Source organism: Rhinatrema bivittatum, chromosome 11 (assembly GCF_901001135.1).
Source record: "Rhinatrema bivittatum chromosome 11, aRhiBiv1.1, whole genome shotgun sequence".
In the NCBI taxonomy this organism is placed as follows: domain Eukaryota; kingdom Metazoa; phylum Chordata; class Amphibia; order Gymnophiona; family Rhinatrematidae; genus Rhinatrema; species Rhinatrema bivittatum.
In genome coordinates this window covers 56,495,908-56,517,503 of record NC_042625.1, presented here as the reverse complement: position 1 = coordinate 56,517,503, position 21,596 = coordinate 56,495,908, and the positions used below count along the sequence as shown (strand labels likewise).

The 21,596-nt window shown below is 42.4% G+C and overlaps 1 protein-coding gene across 1 annotated transcript in view; it reads right to left on the bottom strand.

The window, feature by feature from the left end:
• ZNRF3 (zinc and ring finger 3) overlaps positions 1-21,596 on the bottom strand; it is a 300,648-nt gene that overhangs the window by 72,259 nt on the left and 206,793 nt on the right. The window contains exon 2 of the mRNA XM_029571516.1: positions 20,006-20,131. Within this exon, the coding sequence (XP_029427376.1) occupies positions 20,006-20,131 (126 nt within the window). The remainder of the gene's footprint in view (positions 1-20,005; positions 20,132-21,596) is intronic.

Sequence of the window (21,596 nt, the reverse complement as noted above, 5' to 3'; positions counted from 1 at the left end):
GGGAGGGAGGCTCAGAGAAAATTACTTCATTATTGAGAGGGTGATGGATGCCTGAAATGCCTACCAGCAGAAGGAGCTGTAATGAACATGCTGAAATAATTCAACCATGTTTAGTAGACAACAGGGTGATAAGTAAGGTCAGAAGTAGGGAAGAAGTAAGAATAAAGAAACTGGAGAAGGGGAATTGAGTTTTGTATAGCTATGTTCATTTATCCAAAGAGAGAGAGCCAAAAGGGACAGAAAGTCAAGCTGTATAGAGTGGTAGTTCACCTATATCCAGCACCCTGGGAAGAGTGGCAATATCACCAGTAACAAATGTGGTAGGGCTTTGTTATTAAAGAAAGTTGGCAGGGCACTTTGCAGGGGCAGCAGGACAACTTAACTACACTCCTGTAAGCGAAGTGGATTCTTGTGCTGGGGCGTGGCAGTACATGCAGTAGTGATTGCATAGTGTCCATTCTTACCATAAGTCTCTCGAGCACTCCAGTCATCTGGTCCAGCAACCCTTGCTGCTGTTGAATGCACTGTACAAGACCCAGGATGGCCTGAAGAACAGACAGGTGCTGGTACATGGTTGGTGCAGCCTAAAGGGTGAACCCCCTAGGCTCACACTGCCAGTTGGTAGACGTGTCATGGGCTGGGAATGGATTAAAGTTTCACTTATACCAGCCACATTCCCCACAGGTTAAGCCTTTGGGTTCCAGAGGACAATAGGACTTAGGCGATAGTCTGAGGCCAGGCCGTGGTCAGGGCAGGCAGCAATCAGAGTCACGGGTACAGGTCAAGGATTGGGGCAGGCAGCAAGCAGAGCGTAGTCCAGATCCAAAGCAAGCGTCAGTGGCAGGCGACAGGCAAGAGAATGGTCAGTACTTGAAGCAAGGTCAAAGGCAGGAAGCAGGCCGAGACAATCAAGGCGAGACCATAGGAGAAGGACAACAGAGTCAAGACAAGGCAGGGCAACAGGCAAGACAACAAGGTAGTAGAGGAGGACCGGAAGGCTCATCTGCATACTGCTCCCAGCATCCTCCAGGAGAGGAGTCCAGAGGTCACCGAAAGCGATCCAGGGATTGACTTCCACAACCCTAGCTTCCAGAGACCCCACACCCTTTGCAGTAGAGGACCGGAAGCGCAAATCTCAAACCCTTAAATTAATCTTCAAGCAGTTAATGGAACGGTGGTTAAAGAGGATTGGAAAGTATAGCTTTCAGAAATTTTCTAGCTTATAAAAGTTTGGTGAAAGGTGAAATTAAGGGATATATTCTTTAGAGTTTGTGTGTGTCTGAGGTAATAAGCAAGCCAAAGATAGTTAACTCTAGTGTCTGTCTTTCCCACCCACTTAACCCTTAATTTTTAGGCACAAGACACTCTCATTAAAAATCAATCAGGGTCTTATCTAAATCATACTATTGTACCAGCTCTTATTGAAAGTTTAATCATCCTCTTGTAGGACACTAGCTGATTAGTAAATTCACCTGTAAATTTAAAGTACTCTCATTCCAACTCCCTTAGTATCCTAAACTTAACTAGGAACTCAATAAAACTAAGATAAAGGCAGCAGTCCAACAGTAAAGGGGGGGGGGGGGGGCGCACGCTTTACAGTCTTTTGCATTGAGTGTCACATGTATGATTTTTTACCCGCCGGTGAGAGATTGTATGTATGCACTCTGTGCAAAGAGCTCCTGGCTCTCAGGGAACAAGTCCGATCTCTGGAGGCTAGAGTAGCAGACTTGGAGGAGCTGAGGCAGACAGAGAGGTACATTGATGAGACCTTCAGGGACATAGGAGTCAAGTCCCAAAACCAGTCTGGCAGCCTCAGTGCCGCCTTGGATCAGAAATGTCTCCCAGTAGGAGATCATCACCCTGATGTAGCAGGAAGTGATCCTGTAGCAAGGACCTGCTCTCCAGGTGATGTATTGTCCTCTCACACTGAGGACAAGTCTCCCAGGGCTACTGCCCAGGAGGGAAGGGTTAGGCTGGCCATCATAGTTGGTGATTCGATTATTAGAAATGTAGATAGCAGGGTGGCTGGTGGATGTGAGGACCGCCTAGTAACTTGCCTGCCTGGTGCGAAGGTGGCAGACCTCATGCGTCACCTAGATAAGATTATAGACCGTGCTGGGGAGGAGCCGGCTGTCGTGGTACATGTGGGCACCAAGGACATAGGAAAATGTGGGAGAGAGGTTCTGGAAGCCAAATTTAGGATTTTAGGTAGGAAGCTGAAATCCAGAACCTCCAGGGAGGCATTCTCAGAAATGCTTCCTGTTCCACGTGCAGGTCCCCAGAGGCAAGCAGAGCTCCAGAGTTTCCATGAGTGGATGAAACGATGGTGCAGGGAAGAGGGATTCAGCTTTGAAAGGAACTGGGGAAACGTTTGGGGAAAGGGGAGACTTTTCCGAAAGGATGGGCTCCACCTTAACCAGAGTGGAACCAAGCTGCTGGCACTAACTTTCAAAAAGGAGATAGAGCAGCTTTTAAACTAGAACAAGGGGGAAAGCAGACAGTCACTCAGCAGTGCATGGTTTGGAGAAATGTATCCTTGAAGGATACTAATGAAACAGGAGAGTTAGGGCATCTCAACAGAGGTTCCATTAAAAGCACTCAGTCCATATGCCTATATGTAAAAAATCACCAAAGCTAATGATTTCCGAATTATCCCAAACAACTGAAAAGCAGGTTGTTAATACAAACAAAAATCACACTTTGAAATGTCTGTATGCCAATGCCAGAAGTCTAAGAAGTAAGATGGGAGAGTTAGAGTGTATAGCAGCAAATGAGGAGTCTGGCATAATTGGCATCACAGAGACTTGGTGGAAGGAGGATAATCAGTGGGACAGTGCTATATCAGGGTACAAATTATATCGCAATGATAGGGAGGATCAACTTGGTGGGGGTGTGGCACTTTATGTCCGGGAGGGTATAGAGTCCATTAGGATAAAGATCATACAAGAGACTAAATGTTCAGTAGAATCTATATGGGTAGAAATCCCATGTGTTTTGGGAAAGAGTATAGTGATAGGAGTATACTTCCGTCCACCTGGACAAAATGGTCAGACAGAAGATGAAATGCTAAGAGAAATCAGGGAAGCAAACCAATTTGGCAGTGCAATAATAATGGGAGACTTCAATTACCCCAATATTGACTGGGTAAATGTAACATCAGGACTTGCTAGAGACAAAGTTCCTGGATGTAATAAATGACTGCTTCATGGAGCAATTGGTTCAGGAACCAACAAGAGAGGGAGCTATTTTAGATTTAATTCTTAGTGGAACGCAGGATTTGGTGAGAGAAGTAACGGTGGTGGGGCCACTTGGCAACAGTGATCATAACATGATCAAATTTAAACTAATAACTGGAAGGGGGACAATAAGTAAATCTGCAGCTCTAACACTAAACTTTCAAAAGGGAAACTTTGATAAAATGAGGAAAATAGTTAGAAAAAAACTGAAAGGTACAGCTGCAAAGGTTAAAAGTGTTCAACAGGCATGGACATTGTTTAAAAATACAATACTAGAGGCGCAGTCCATATGTATTCCACACATTAAAAAAAGGTGGAAGGCAGGCAAAATGATTACCATCATGGTTAAAAGGTGAAGTGAAAGAGGCTATTTTAGCCAAAAAAAAAATCCTTCGAAAATTGGAAGGATTTTTCTGAAGAAAATAGGATAAAGCATAAGCATTGTCAAGTTAAGTGTAAAACCCTGATAAGACAGGCGAAGAAAGAATTTGAAATGAAGTTGGCCATAGAGGCAAGGGCTCATTATGAAAACTTTTTAAAATATATCCCAAGCAAGAAACCTGTGAGGGAGTCGGTTGGAGCATTAGATGACCGAGGGGATAAAGGGGCTCTTAGGGAAGATAAGGCCATTGCAGAAAGACTAAATGAATTCTTTGCTTCCGTGTTTACTAATGAGGATGTTGGGGAGATACCAGTTCCAAAGATGGTTTTCAGGGGTGATGAGTCAGACGAACTGAACGAAATCACTGTGAACCTAGAAGACGTAGCAGGCCAGATTGACAAACTAAAGAGTAGCAAATCATCTGGACCGGATGGTATGCATCCTAGGGTACTGAAGTAACTCAAAAATGAAATATCTGATCTATTAGTTAAAATTTGTAACCTATCATTAAAATCATCCATTGTACCTGAAGACTGGAGGGTGGCCAATGTAACCCCAATGTTTAAAAAAGGCTCCAGGGGCGATCCGGGTAACTATAGACCAGTGAGCCTGACTTCAGTGCCGGGAAAAATAGCTGAAACTATTCTCAATAACAAAATTGTAGAGCATATAGAAAGACATGGTTTAATGGAACACAGTCAACATGGATTTACCCAAGGGAAGTCTTGCCTAACAAATCTGCTTCATTTTTTTGAAGGGGTTAATAAACATGTGGATAAAGGTGAACCGGTAGATGTACTGTATTTGGATTTTCAGAAGGCGTTTGACAAAGTACCTCATGAGAGGCTTCTAAGAAAACTAAAAAGTCATGGGATAGGAGGCGATGTCCTTTCGTGAATTACAAACTGGTTAAAAGACAGGAAACAGAGTAGGATTAAGTGGTCAATTTTCTCAGTGGAAAAGGGTAAACAGTGGAGTGCCTCAGGGATCTGTACTTGGACCGGTGCTTTTCAATATATATATATAAATGATCTGGAAAGGAATACGACGAATGAGGTTATCAAATTTGCAGTTGATACAAAATTATTCAGATTAGTTAAATCACAAGCGGACTGTGATACATTACAGGAGGACCTTGCAAGACTGGAAGATTGGACATCCAAATGGCAGATGAAATATAATATGGACAAGTACAAGGTGTTGCATATAGGGAAAAATAACCCGTGCTGTAGTTACACGATGTTAGGTTCCATATTAGGAGCTACCACCCAGGAAAAAGATCTAGGCATCATAGTGGATAATACTTTAAAATTGTCGGCTCAGTGTGCTGCAGCAGTCAAAAAAGCAAACAATGTTGTGAATTATTAAAAAAGAAATGGTTAATAAAACAGAAAATGTCATAATGCCTCTATCATTCCATGGTGAGACCGCACCTTGAATACTGTGTACAATTCTGGTCGCCCCATCTCAAAAAAGATATAGTTGTGATGGAGAAGGTACAGAGAAGGGCAACCAAAATGATAAAGGGGATGGAACAGCTCCCCTATGAGGAAAGGCTGAAGAGGTTAGGGCTGTTCAGCTTGGAGAAGAGACAGCTGAGGGGGGATATGATAGAGATCTTTAAGATCATGAGAGGTCTTGAATGAGTAGATGTGACTCGTTTATTTACACTTTCGAATAATAGGACTAGGGTGCATTCCATGAAGTTAGCAAGTAGCACATTTAAGACTAATCAGAGAAAATTCTTTCACTCAACATATAATAAAGCTCTAGAATTTGCCGCCAGAAGATGTGGTTAGTGCAGTTAGTGTAGCTGGGTTCAAAAAAGATTTGGATAAGTTCTTGGAGGAGAAGTCCATTAACGGCTATTAATCAAGTTTACTTAGGGAATAGCCACTGCTATTAATTGCATCAGTAGCATGGGATCTTCTTAGTGTTTGGGTAATTGCCAGGTTCTTGTGGCCTGGTTTGGCCTCTGTTCAAAACAGGATGCTGGGCTTGATGGACCCTTGGTCTGACCCAGCATGGCAATTTCTTATGTTCTTAAGGCAGACAACAAGCAAAGCAAGAAGGAAAACACCAGAGAGCAACACACACTGCTAGGCAGGAGGATCTGTTGCTGAGGCAGTGAGCTGGAGTCTGGGACCACTTAGATTGTCATCTGGCTCCTGCCTATTCAAAGGGTGCCGCGCAGCTTTCCCACTGTGGCACCTTTAAGAATAGGTTCATTTGCATGTGCCTGCCTGAGTCGGCCCAAACTGAGCAGGAGCATGGCAGTGTGAAGCATCATTGAGGTTCACTGGCAGCTGTTGAGGCAGAGTGTGGCTGGTTGCAAGTCCGTCCTGAGACCAGTCAAAATGTACAACTCTAGTTAGCATCAAAAAGTACAAGGGGCAACCTCCTGTATGGCTAACACAGGTAGATCTCAGCTAGTGCAGAAAATGGTAGGAAGATCAAAAAAGGAGGAACAACCAAGGTAAGAGCGTGGATGGGGACAACTGTGTAGACTGGGTGGATCAAATGATCCCGAGAAGTCAACATCTATTATGTTACTATACAGCATCCTTCTTGAAAGGATGAACCTAAGAGACTAAGACCGAGTACATGCATGTTCCTTCAGAAGCATTTGGGGGTATTAGGGTTTTTAATACAAGGATTGGATTGTGGGAGTACTATGTTGTGGGTGAATTGTGCTATTTTTAATTGCTTAGTAGTTTGGCTTAAAAGGGGGTTGAGCTGATTATTAGACTGCTAATGCTCTAATTTCTCAGTAGACATGGGTCAGTAGGAGTTTAGGGATTTACTGGGAATACTGTATAATAGTTTATGTATTTTTATATTTATTTTTTTATGCTGACATACAGTGCTGAGAAAGTTTGTGAACCCCAAGTATAATGAGACTTTTAGTGCTGGTTCTATTACATTAGCCTCTATAAAACTAATTCATAAGGGTAAGTGACATAAGTAAACCTCTAGTTTTCTTAGCATAATTGGCTAATTATAATCTACAAAATGTAGTTGATGTTCATCTGTCTGAACAGTCTTATAAACTATTTCTAAACATTTAGGCTGCATCAATCCACTGTCTCATGACTCATCTACAAATGGAAAAAGTTGAGGAGTACAGTGATTAGCTAAGAGTGCTTGTCCTGCTAATATCACCCCATCAGCATGCCAGGAAAATTTCCTCTGCTGCTTTCTGATTTTGGGGGGCAAAATCCCCATATCCTCTGCCTATGGGTACCATACTCAAATCCAGCCCTAGAATGACCCAAAGACTTCTGGAATAATGTTCTAAAAAAAACCTGAACTTCTTGGACACAATAGCAAATGTTTTGTTTGGTGACAAACTTTGGACTGCCTTCCAAAGAAAGAAGATCATTCTGATAGTCAAGCATCCTGGTGGAGATCATGGTATGGGGCCGCTTTGCTGCATCCTACACTGACACTTGCTGGCTTGCCAAGGAATGCTTAGAAAGTAGCTCAGAGTACATCCATGCTTGGCCACAGGAGGGCACTGCAGTACTTTGCCTATGTATGGAAAGAGTATGGGTGTAAGAGGGACAACTCTGTGCACTGCAACTCCCTCAGTTCAAAGATTTCAAGACAAAGTCCAAATCAATCCTAGCATCTATTATAGGGCCCAAGGTAATATAGTGTGGGTCAAAACTATGTGCTGACACACAGTTTCTTAATGCACAGGTTAAAAATGTTAATTCCCAATGCAGTATGCTAATACATCGGGAATTAAAACTGTGTGCAGTGCAAAAACCTGAGTTAAAATGTGCACCCAGCTCAGGCTGATCACACATTTTAATTCAGGAGAATGGGGAAGTCTTTCAGATATAGTTTGTGTGCATGAAACATGTTTTGTGTGCATAAAATATTTGTGCGCACAAAGACGCTTTCAGTGCAGAAAGCATATTTATGCACAGAAAACATGCTTTGTGCACGCAAAGCATGTTTACAGCACATTAATCCCGACTACAGCTCCCGGCGCCAGAATTCCTAGCACTGGAAACTTTACTCCACCTCTAACCAGCAGTAAAATTTCTAGCACTAAGAAATCACGAGTTAAGTCAGCGCACCTCTCTGCAATGCAGGGTAATGGCTAATGCTTTCATTAGCATGGTATTTCTGTGTGAGGGTAAATTAATCTGTAATTGGCCCTGTATTGTAGAATTCCGTTGGACGTTTGCAGCCAGACTACTTAAAATTCAGAAATATGCTGAAAGCTTTAACTTACACAAGCTTTTAATCTTATCTGTATTTTGATCTTATATTGTGATTTTTTTTTTTTACTTTCTCTTTATTGAATTTTCAATTATAACATCAAAAATACTTGATTACAGAAACTAAGGAAACAAAGTTTACATCTCAATGACAATGATAAAAAAAAAACAAAACTAAACAATTTTGTCATCAATTTGGAGAAGATAGGAGAGGCTATTACAAGAGAAACTTTGAATATATTTAAAAAAAAAAAAAAAAAAAAAAAAAAAAAAAAGAGTCTATAACATTTTTTAAATCTCAAAACATCTTTAAGACGAATGAACAGAAACAAGAGGAGAAGCTCTACCTTGTAGAAAATGTTCCAATTGTTTAGCATCCCCAGAGTTCATCTTACACTTAACAGGGAAGTCTTAAAGTGAAATGAAACCCTAAGCCATAACCCTCTAAGCAATAAAAAGCTTTCCTTCTAGACTGCACTGATCTGTCTACATTTGGGAAAATGATTACTCTATCCAAAAAAACAAAATGCCTAATCTTGGTACAGAAAAACATGTCCATTCCTTATGTTCCAAGGCAAAGGCCATCAATAAGGTGGCTCTAGATCAGTGGTGGGCAAACTAAGACCCGCGGGTCAAATCTGACCCCTCAGGATCTTTATTCTGACCTGCTTATCCCATGGAAACTCTGCATTTTGTAATGGCCTGTAGATGCTCCGACCTGCCTGCCCAAGTGTCTGACATCAAAGGCCAAGTTGTCGCCCTTGGTAACACTCAACACTTGAGCAGGCAGGTTGGAGCATCAATACAACAAAAGAGGTAATGTACTCCAAACGCGCAATGGCGCAGTTTAATGAAGCATTGGAGTGGTGCCCAACCCCTGCCAGAAAGGAGATGAAGAGACCCCGTGCGATGGGATGCCAGCACCTGCCGGTGAGGAGAAATAACTCTGTCCAGCAGCACGTTGGTGGGTTCCCCACCCTCCGCACAGGTGTCTCCCATCTCCTCGCTGGCAAAAGGCACACTGGCAGGGTTTACACCCCCCTGCCAGCAAAGAGATGGAGAGATTCATGCAACAGCATTGCTGGCCTAGTTCCCATCCCCTATCAGCAAGGAAAGGTCACATGTGAGGACACGCTGGCAGGGTTCCCACTGCACAGCGAGGAGAGGCCCCATGCAACAGTGAGCTGGCAGGGATTCCACCCCCTGCCAATGAGATGAGGAGAACCTTGTGACAGCAAGCTGGAGGGATTCCACCCCCTGCCAATGAGATGAGGAGAACCTTGTGACAGCAAGCTGGAAGGATTCTCAGCCCCACCAGCGAGATGGAGAGACCTGTGTGAAATGTGCTGGTGAAGCTCCCACCCACTGACAGCGAGGAGATGGAGACTCATGCACAGGTGCGCTGGTTGGGTTCCCAACCCCTACCAGCAAAGAGGACATGCACTGCTGTGAGGAGGAATATGATGAGTAAGAATGAAAGAGGGCAAGAGTGAGGTAAGAGAAGGGACAGCGAGGAAAGGAAGGAAAAGGGGTGAGAATGGGAGTGACAAATGAAAGGGACATGAATGAGTGGGAAGGAGCGAGTTACTGAGTGACAGAGCAGAGTGTTAGGGTGAGTGACAGAGCAGAGTGAACTGGAGTAAGAAAGGGAAGGAAACAGAGGAATGGGAGGGGAGCAAAATGAAGGGAGTAAATGAGGGAAGGGTGAGAATGAAGCAAGGAAAAAAGGTGAGTGGAAGTGAAGGGGTGAATGACAGAGGGAAGGGAAGAGGGTAGGGTTGACAGATGGAAGAGGATTGATTGAGAGGGTGAGGGAAAGGTGAGGGAGGAATTAAAAGAGGGGAATGAGAAGAAGATTGGGTAGAAGGGTGCATGAGTATGTGTGAATGAATGTGTGTGTATGTGAGAGAGAGAGTGAGAAAGGAGAATGTGTGTGTGCACCCTCTTCTTCACCTTACTAATCAGGTTTACAATCTCAGGGACTGCAAATGAAAAGTTTTCAGGTATGGGGGGGAGGCTTGCTTTTTTTTTTTTTTTAATCCTTATTAGTTTTAATTATTGGGTGTTTGATATGTCTGCTATTTTGAAATATCTGATTGATTTTGGGGAAATGTTTAAAGGTTTTTTTTTTATCCTTATTCTTCATTATTAAGTGGTGTTCTATTTGTCATCGGTTTTGAAATTTTCTTTTTATTAGTATGGTTTCCTCACTGTTATGACTAATTCATATATCTTGATTTCGTTTTATGAGAAATGGTAATATTTCTGTTTTTGCATTATTGCACTGCATGAGTCTGGCTTTTAAATGGTTTCCAGTTCAGTTTTTTTGTCCGTACCTTACTATTTATATAATTTTATTTACAAAAATGTTTATGCTGCAGTATCCCATGTTCCAGGCAGCTAACAGATAAACATTCATAATAAAATCACATTAAACACAAAATCTATCAATAATAAAAAGATAACATTTTATTGCGTGTTCTGCATTTGTGACTGAGGTTAGGTAGGCGGACACCTTTCCTTTCCCATCTCAGAAATTCCTTTGGACAAAATCTGGTTACACACAGTGTAGAAGCAATGAAAAAACAACTCCAAAAGAGTGCATCCCTTTGGCACATGCCTGCAGGGTCTCTGAGTCTCAGACATATTTTACAGTACGGCTGGGGTGATGCGACTGTGGCTCAACAATACAAATCATTCCTTTTCTTACCGCTTTTGACAAGCCTAGACACCGACTGAATCACCGCAGGCCATGCTTCGCTCTGCACATAAAAGGCAGTGGTGGAATTAGCTGGGCTCAGAGCTGCACAAAAAAAAAAAGGCAGCAGGTGCAGGGGAAGGGGGAAGTGAAGCCGAACCTCTTCAATACTTCTTCCTGCCCTACATGCTTCGTTTTAAGCGTGATACGATTGGGTTTACACTGCAGCATTAATCCAAACAGAATCCAAATGCAGAATGTACTCAGAATGCATCAGCAGGGCCATGCAAGCAGCTCAGGGGCAGATGATGGGAAACACTTGGAACATATTGATTTTATACCAATAATATTACCCAGGATACAAGTGGGTAAACTAAGGCATAGGGGGACATAAAGTGACAGGCCCAAGATTAAAACACAAGAATCAGCGGCCCAGGAAGAATCCGAACTCATATTCCCTAGATTTTCTCCCATGTCAAAAACACAATAGCGCAATTTTGTGGAATCAAGATCCATGGGGATCCTCAGGAATGGTACAAGAATATCATCCCCCACAGTGTTAAAAGTGTTTAGAAAAAAAATTAAGCAGTTGGTTGCAATTTCCCTTACCTTGATCAGGTCGGATAGCTCTTGAAAAATTATTCCCCTCTCAAAACTACTATATATTCTACAATTGGTACCAATGTTGTTATTGAAAAGAGATATTACAGCAAATAATAGGATGTGCTCAAATTTCTTTTTGGCAGATGCAGAGAGAGCAAGGACATCAATCAGAAATTTAATGCTGCCTAAATTAGGACGATATTAGGCTTTATAATATTGCCTGCATTATGGGAATTCTACAAGACTGGCTTTTTGTATATGGAGCAAAGGAACTTTGCAGCCCCCGGAAGATTGCAGTGTCATACACGCAAGGTCAGATATTCTCCCAGATCTTATTAAATCTATGACCTTCAGAACAGTTAGACGAGCCTGGGAGGTCCCCTAGTGGGGGAATCAGACATTTTTACCAGGTACCACGTACATTTTTCTTCATAACCTAAAGGATTTGGGGATTGGGAATATTCAACCTTTTATTAATCAAGGTATGAGAATATACATACATTTGAATATTGCATTGAAAAATTATTCTTCACAACAAGAGTCCGGTTTGTTAATATACTCAGTTGAAGAGATATATTGTCCCTATGTGCTCCAAAGACAGAACCATATACCAATGGTCCATTTCAAAGATTTTTAGGTCTGATGGAAAAAAAAAAAAATCAGACATCAATATCGATGTTTAGGGTTTTTCAGGATAATTCACAGTATAATACCCTTTAGACATTAGCTAGTATATGATCCACAGATCATATACTAGCTAATGATATTTATACATGTATTATTTCTATACAGAAGGCTACTTCCTATATATTAAGGGAAACCCACTATAAAAGTTATTGAATAGAAAAATATTTGGCCATCCAAAGCCTTCAAAGCCAAACTTGCCTTAGATATATGTCTAAAACGTCAAAAGGCCAGAGCATCCCTAATGCATTGTTTGTGGGAGCACCCTATTATTCATGTGTTTTGGCAAAATCTTCTATTTTTTATGAACATCTCTGAGATTTTCCCATGGTCAGCAGCCTTTTGTATAGTGGGGCATGTTCCACGTACAGAAGTATGTCGCAGAGGTACAAGACTATTGGTAAGGAAAAGCTCCGAGATGCTTATTAACGGTATGGTTGAAGGACCCAGGTCCAGAAGGTACATGCTAGAAGGTTGTTTTGTGGGAACTATGTTTACTGGAACGTAAATCCATTGTTCCAAATTTGAAAAAGGCAAGATCCTTGATCCAATGTACCTGGAAGAATTCTCACCTCAATGCCAAAGGAAGTGATGCAGAAATTTGTATTAATATACTAGACTTTGTGTCAGAGGGTATATGACTGTCATATAATTATTATTTATCTTTATAAGTGCTGAAAGTTTAAATTTACGTTTGCTAATATAGTTTCTAAATATAGAAAGGTAATGATGCATCAAGAGGTCTATTAATATATTGTTCTAATGGAAGACAGGGGGTATAAAAGGGGGGGGATCTGGATGGGTGTTTCCCTGTAGAGCATTGTATTAGCAACAGATTATTGCGGTTCTGTATCTGTAAAAGCTCAAACATATATTAAATAAACATTTGGATAAAGGTGACTCAGTAGATGCAGTGTATTTAGATTTTCAGAAAGCATTTGACAAAGTCCCCCGCGAGAGACTCCTAAGAAAACTAAAAAGTCGCGCGATAGGAGGCAACATCCTTTCGTGGATTGCAAACTGGTTAAAAGATCAGAAACAGAGTAGGATTAAATTGTCAGTTTTCTCAGTGGAGAAAGGTAAACAGTGGAGTGCCTCAGGGATCTGTACTAGGACCAGTGCTTTTTAATATATTTATAAAAATTATCTGGAAAGGGGATGATGAGTGAAGTGATCAGATTAACAGATGACACAAAATTATTCAGAGTTAAAAATCACAAGCAGATTGTGATAAACTGCAGGAAAACCTTGCGAGACTGGTAGGCTGGGCATCCAAATGGCAGATGAAATTTAATGTGGACAAGTGCAAAGTGATGCATATAGGGAAAAGAAGCCCACACAGTAATTACACAAGGTTAGTTAGGGTCCATATTAGACGTTATCACCCAAGAAAAAGATCTAAGTGGCATAGTGGACAATACGTTGAAGTCATCGGCTCAATGTGCTGCAGCAGTCAAAAAAGCAAACAGAATTTTAGGAATTATTAGGAAAGGAATGGTGAATAAAACGGAGAATGCCATGCCTATGTATCATTCCATGGTGAGACTGCACCTTCTGGTCACCATCTCAAAAAATATATAGTTTTCACTACAAAAGGTACAGAGAAGGGCAACCAAAATGATAAAGAGGATGTAAGGTCTCCCCTGTGAGGAAAGACTAAAGATATTAGGGCTATTCACAGCTTGAAGAGATGGCTGAGGTGAGATATTAGAGAGATCTATAAAATCATGAAAGGATTAAAATGGGTAAATTCTATAAAGTTAGCAAGTAGCACATTTATAACAAATCAGAAAAAAGTATTTCACTGAACGTACAATTTCTCTGGAATTCATCGCTAGAGATGTGCTTAATATTCATTAAAAAAAAAAAAGTGAAAAGGCATCTTACAATGGCTTAAGATAATTAGCGTAGCTGGGTTTAAAAAAAATTTTGGACAGGTTCCTGGAAAATAAGTCAAACTGCTATTCATCAACCTGGGAATAGCCACTACTTATTACTGGAATTAGTAACATGAGATTTACTTACTGCTTGGGTTCTTGCCGGGTACTTGTAAGCTGGATTGGTCATTGTTGGAAACAGGACGCTGGGTCTGATGGACCCTTAGTCTGGTCCAGTATGGCAATAAGCACATAACACATGCCAACCACCTCATGTCCTCTCTCTTTCTGGGCTTTAAAACAGGTTTATTTTTCTGTCCAAAACTTTACTTTCAGGGCTCTGAAGTCCAAGTCTCCATTCCTAATAAGATGTCTGCATCTGTCACAACAGAAAGCACTGAGCATGGGCAAAAAAGTGGCACCGCTGCACTTCCACGCATCCTGGCAGACACAAAGTATCCTCTTCTTCCAGGTGTCCCACGCCCCCGTTTCCTATCCTCGCCAACCTACCTTACATGCTGCGTCTCATGCTTGCCCCTTCCTGCTCTCCCAATTATGCCAATAAGCCACCTCTCCCCTTTTTTTGATGCCCCCACACTTGTGATGCTACATTGACCCATCCATCCTACCCCCCCACCCTCTAGTGATGCCTTGTTCTCCACTTCTGGAAACATGCACTGAAAATCTGCTATAAACTGCCAATGCCCCATGCTGAGCACCTGAAACATAGTATTTGGTGTGCTTACATATTTAGTTCATGTTTACTGTATTAGGCATTTATTAACAGTAGGCAATAAGTCTAGAAACAACGTTGTGCACGTTATTCTAGTTAAGCTGCTAATAATTTCCGGCGATATTTCAACCACTTTACTTGTACCTTGCCTTGGTTCTCCTCCCACCCTACCCTAGATGAAAACTCACCACGCCACTCCTCACTCACGTCATCTCTTAAACCTACCCCCATGATGAAATTTTTTTTTAAATTTATAATTTTATTGCTATCATGAACAGTAACAATATTATCAAGAAACAAAAATGTAACAGCATTGTATAGCTTAACACATAGCAGATTATACATAATAGTATACACTATATATGTTGATTCCCCCACCCCCTCCCTCATGCTACACAAAGAATTATTAATACTGCTAATGTGCAGTTGCAATGAATAAAAAGGTATTAGGTTAGACAAGAAAGTGAAATAAACAAATACTATAATGTATGAGAAGCTGAGAAAGTCAAACGTCTCCATGAGATGTATGGATTCCAGATGTGATGGAATTTAGATGGATGATGGTATTTTAGCGCAGTTAGACGGTAGAGGGTACAAACTATCTAAACATCCCAGGATTTCAGATGGTGTCGGCGGTTTAGTTCTCTTCCATGTCGCAGCTATTTCCATGTTGGTGGCTGTGTATACCATTTGTATTAAAGTCTGGGTGGGCACAGGCCAATTTTCATCAGGAATATGAAGAACCTGTTCCTTGGTGAAGTGAATGGTGCATTTTAGAATCTTGGTCAGAACCTCAGAAATGTATTGCCACACCGACTGTATATGAGTACAGTCCCACCTCATATGAAAATAGGAGCCCAATTGGTTACAGTTGCGTCAGCAAAGTGGGTCATTCACCGCTCGGAAATGATGCAACGTACCGGGGTTAGATGCCATCGGTAAAGAATTTGGTAGTTGGCTTCCATAATACGGGCAGATACCAGCCATGAGATAGCCACGTAAAAATAACTGTCCAGTCCTCCTCGGTGAATGATGTACCCAGGTCACGTTCCCATGCAGAAAGATGAGATGGCTTAGTCTGTGGCTTAGCTATTAGTAGTTTATAAAGTTTAGAGATCAGTCCTCGAGAGTTCTTAGAGGCAATGCAATAGCCTTCAAATAGTGACCGTTCGGTAGAGAAGAGTCCCTGAGATTGAATCTTGGAAAGAAAATGGCGGAGTTGCATGTAGGGTAAGAATGCGCCTCCTCCACCACACTTCTTCCTTGTCTCCCTTAACAGTGCTTTCACCCCTTTCCTCACCATAGGTTAGCACATTTTAGGGTTCTGCAGGTTAGAATATGGCAGAGCATCACCAGTAAGAGGGATAAGTATTGCTATGGGGACAGGAGGGATATGGGCTGAAAAGGAGTATCATGGGAACAGGGTGAGTGGAAAAGGAGAATGACTGGTTTTGGGGCCTATGCTATGAGATGGGGGTAATAGAAGTGTCACTGTGGAGCATACAGGAGTAACACAGTATCATAGTAGATGATGGTAGATGCAGACCAGTTATTCCTGTCCATACTGCTAAGGATACATCCCGGCTTGTTACAGAGGCTTGACCAGATGTAGAATGTTATTCTGTCTCCACTATGTGTTTTCTATGCACAGCTTAAACAGATATTTATTCAGACAGGCATATTTATGCTAAGTAAGTTGAAACCTCAAGAAATGTGTGTAATATGAGCATTGAGTATAGCACGCTATCTATTGTTAGTTCTTTGTATGGTTTTATTGTTTTTATGTGAATTTTATGATTTTATGAATGCTGGTCTTGTTTGGTTTTTGCTCATCTGTTTAAATGCTGTTATGAGAAGAGGCAAATTTTGTTTTCCAATGTTTTATAGTCTTTTACTATTTTGTGGTTTGTTATGTCTATTTTTATGTTTTTAATCATGTTTTATCAATTTAATATTTCATTTTGTATGAATCTACTTAAGCGATTAACACATTTTAATAAAGATAAAGATTCTTGCAGACAGAGGCAGCCTCTTCAACTCCAAACCTTATAAACAGGTAAAACAAGTAACAGGCTACCAGTGTAGTCTGGGCCACAGAAATAAAGACAGGTAAGAGAATAATTTTGCAGGGCTGGCCAAGTTAACTGCTGATGTTACAGAGGCCTGTCCAGTACTGACTGGAGATGACAAAAGCACAAGGCAAAAACTCCCAGGACCCCCAGCTTCCAATCAGAGATTAACCCTTTAGAGCCAGCTGCTCCTGCTCTTACAACTCTGCTCCCTTATGTGCAATACCAACGGCAGCAATCTGCTTCCGCTCTTCAGCTCTAGCTTATTCTAGTTTTAAAGACTGCCTCTTTCTTGCTATAAGATGCACATATCTGTGCAGTTTCTAGTTCAAAGCATGTTCTGTCAGTGGCTGCACCTATTAAAGATAGGTTTGAATGCACTGACTGAGGATTTTATCAGGTATCTAGAGGACCTGGAGCATTGAGATACAATTTCTTTTGAACATTCCATTTGAGATTCTTCTTCCACTATAACTTCTTTGATCAAACTGCCACACCTCTGATCAATGGTTTATTAACTATTATTCCCCCTTCAAACTCTCGTCTGAATTGATTCATGTTAGGAAAGGGAGATATTCTGACAAGAATTGGTAGCTTCTAAAAGCAGACCTCAGATGGCTGATAGCTTGTTTACTTGCTGTTTTTAATATTACATATATACATAATATTACATATGTTTTTCCAGGCTCTGAACAGTTTCTCAGGATACTCGTCTATGACAATCAGTTTTCTCTGGCCTTTTGTGTAAAAATTACGTTTTGCTTAGGCCTTCCACTTTCCTGAATTTGCTGAGGTGAGATTTCAGCCTCTGTGATATCTGGAGACAAGGCAGTGCTGTCTGTGGGCTTAAACTCTACCATGACTTCTTCCTGCTTCAACGGCAGGGGAGAAGAAAAACTGATACTTCACGCATATCCAGCATAGCTCTCTGCTTCAACGGCAGGGGAGAAGAAAAACTGATACTACAAGCATATCCAGCATAGCTCCCTGCTTCAACAGCAGGGGAGAAGAAAAACAACCAATAAGGGCTGAACAACACAGTCTGGGTAAAACAAATAAGCATGGGTGTAGCTTGCTTATTGCGGCGGTTACCTCCCCTAATACCCATAACTAATCAAGCTTGATATTTCACTTGGTTGCAGCTCCATCACTGCTCTCTACATTAATGGTGGGGGTGGAAGGGAAATAGAACCAAAGAGCTAAGAGAAACAGATAAGTATGAGAAAAAAATGTGAAGCTTGCTGGGCAGACTGGATGGGCCGTTTGGTCTTCTTCTGCCGTCATTTCTATGTTTCTATGTTTCTATGATGCACTGCTTATGCTTTCATCCCTGCTTGAAAGCTGACAGAGTAAATCTGGCACTACTTAAGAGTCCTCTTGTGGATTAGCTGAATACTGAGAGAAGACATAGCAGTCAGTGGAACAACATATCTGGAACCTGTGCTCCACTCATGGACATGACTGAGGAGACGCCTGGCTAGAGAGACATAGCCACATGAGTGAATCTGCTTTGGGATCACCAAGGAGCTCCTTTACTAGCCCCATGGTTTAACTTACATTTTATTATCTCTGCTATACATTTTCTATGCACAGCTTAAACAGATAACTTAACCCTTACTCACAGACAGACAGAAGAGGACACTTCAACTCTTATTTGTTTTGCCTGTTAAAGTTTAGAGTCTTACTGGGCCCAAAATTGAAAGATGACCGTTCAAGTAACTTGGTGGTAGATTTTAAAAGGCCCGTGCGCACATCCATGTGCGTGCGGTTCCCGGTGCGCACACATGGACGCAGCTATTTTATGCACATGCACACCAGATTTTAAATTCCGCGCGCACATGTGCAAGAAGGTGGCCTCTTCCGCGCACGGGGGGGGGGGGGGAGGGGGTGGATTTTAAAAGAACTATCCCAGATTGTTTTTGTTTTTATGCTTACTACTACTCCAGAGCAGAAGTAAATTCCACACGCCAGCCGGCTACCGGCACGCGCTTCCCTGGGACAGCATCTAATGGCACTGTCCCGGCCCACCCCCAACCCGATCCCGCCCCTTTCCTCAGGCTCTGCACCTCTGTGCATATATCAGGAGTTATGTGCGTGGCCGGCCCCTTTCTAAAATGCACTTGGCGCAAGCAGGATCCGGCCACACGTAACCCCTGGTATCTACCGCTGAATATTTGTGGTCAAGCCGCTGTTTAGCCGGATAAGTTATCCCCGGCTAAGTTAAACTTGCTCATTGGCAGGTATAACTTACCCACATAACTTATCCGGCTAAGGATGAATACCGCTACTTAGCCGGATCAATTATCTGCTGGATGTGCTTTCAATACTGGGGCCACTGTGCATAAACTGAAGATAAACAGCAACTAGTGTAGACTGGGCCACAGAAATAAAGACAGGTAAAATGAGAATAATTTTGCGGAGCTGGCCAGGTTAATTGCTGATGCCATAGGCCTGACCAGTATTGAAAAAGATGACTGAAAATCACGAGGCAAAAACTCCCAGGAATCCCTGCTTCCAGTCAGAGGTTAACCCTTTACAGTCCACTGCACTGTATACAGAAGAAGCTGTGAATATGGAGGCTGACAACCAATTAACAGGATAACAGAAAATTCAGAAACTATGCAGAGTAAAGGCATGAACACAGAATTAGCAACAAATAAAAAAGCTGCTCTGGAAGCAGGATACTGAACGCAGGCCAACAGTGAATAAACACTGTCTCTGAAGACAGAACAAATATTGCTCCTTATTCAAGTTACTTATTTTCCTCCTGTTTTTCACCATCCCGGGTAGATGAACACAAAAGATCCCACACTTGGTCCAAACCCTAACACACCCCCCTCCTGTCTCCTACCACCAAGCTCTGCAATAATCTAAGCAGTTACTCAAATCGCTGACGCTGTTGCTGCTACATTCTGTAGCATAGGACCTGATGGCTGGTACTTGGCTACCACCAACCTGCCAGCACTGAGCTGGCTATTTTTAGGGAAGTTGTAGCTTAGCTCCCACCTGGCTACCCCACAGCCTACTGTGTCACTTTATCTGCACCTTGTTTCTCCTCATTACCTCTCCCCTTGCTTTTGCTGTTTAGGCAAAGAAGGTGGTTTGTTTGCAATACTGCAAACTCTCAAACTTACCACTCTCCTCTAGATCTGTCCCAAGCATACTTGAATTACTTCACGATTTTAAATAGCCACTATATCTGCCAGCATGGTTTTTCAGGCATTTACCATCCTCTTAGTAAAGAAGGCACTGTGGCAGGGGTGAGGTTTATTATACACCTGGTGGAGCAGTAGGGAGCACAACCATCTTCAAATCCAAAAATATGCAACATCCATGGTTTCACTACATTTTGGTTTTAGCTGTCACATGTCTCCGGGAAGTTACCCCACAATGCACTGGAGTTTAAATACAAATTCCCCTTGCCCATTACCCACAGCCATGTACTCAATCAATAGTCTCTAGAGGAAAATGTGACACCATCATGGCCTTACCTTGCCCAGGACCGTCAGACATGGCTTGGGGTCCAGCTCCGGCTGCTCCAGCTTCACCACGCCCACCCAGCCATACTCATACAGGTCCTCCTCATCGTTGCTGTTACACAGACCCAGAGGATGCATCTACAAAACAGAAGAGATGTCTGCATAAGAAGCGTGTCCAGACACCAGCTGCAAGCAGCAGCATGCTACAGCAAAGGGGAGGAATTGCAAGGGTTAATTTATCGAGAAATAGCAACGACACTCACACAGCGGTGCTAGTGCACCTCAGTCCTGCTCTGCAACACCACCCCCACCCCCCTGCCGTTCCAGTACTGGACCCTACACCCACCTCTCCCCACATACAGCTCCTGTTAGTGCACCTCAGTTCTGCCCTGCAGTACACTCCTGCCATTCTAGTACTGAGGGCCTCCCCCCTCCTATCCCACAGCTCTGCCCTGCAGCAGCCCCTCCCTGTTCCAGCACTAAGGCACAACACAGCTGCTGTCAAAGTAAGGCGGTCATTTTCTATTGCCCAGCCAGTTGGAATGTTTGGTACTTTTGGAACCACAGGACCTTCAAGCTAATTTTCTAGGGACAGCACTTGGACAATCTGAGCAGCAAAGTCTGCAAATACAGAAATGCCTGCAAACCTTTTCACCTGCTCTTTATTGTAAGACGGCTCTGCACAGGGATCTGAACTTCCCCTGGCCCTGGGACAGCCCCTTTAACCCAGAGCCACCCCCATCGAAGCTGATGGTTAGATGTCGCCACTGGGGCAGGAAGAGGGGAGCACATTTCAGCCCCAGGGATTTTCCCAGGTCAATCCTTTAAAAATGACCTGTGTGTGTTAAATGAGAAGAAGAAACCGTGAGACAGAATGCAGGCAGAGCCAGCAGAAAAGAATGCACTTTTGACATTAAACAATTTATAAAATTGACTGTTTATTTTTTGGGGAGAGGAAGAATTAGAGGAAATATTTGCCTAAAAAAAGGAAACAGTAGCTCAGGCCTTATCTCTCTGAAACTAAAGCCTGGAAAGCAGTTTATAAAAACTATGACCTAAACTGCATCATTAACAAAGCTCTAATTTTACTACAGATTTGTCCCCGATACCCAACTTACACTGTATAACTATACAGTAAGGCTAGAATGTCTCCTGTATTACACTAAATACATTAGAGTATGGAGGATCAGATCCAGTCCCATCAGATGTTACTCCCTTTTTAGCCTCATGTAGTGCAGCAAAAATTTCTAATAAAACTAGACAGTTTTCGGTCCCATGTGAAACATACAAATTTACAAATAAGACAAGGATATGCACCAGCCAGGAGAGACTCCTTGTGGGGATCAAGTCCGACGATCCCTAGGTAGTGCAAACAGTGTGACCAGTGAGTCCAACCCCCCCGAGACTAACAGAGCCCGCAACATGCAAATGCATGTTGACTGCCCTATTAGTCATTCCCGCGCGATACAGTAAGTAAAATGTGCAGCCAAGCCGCACATTTTACTTTAAGAAATTAGCGCCTACCCAAAGGCTGGTGTTAATTTCTGCCGGCGTCGGGGAAGTGCACAGAAAAGCAGTAAAAACTGCTTTTCTGTGCACCCTC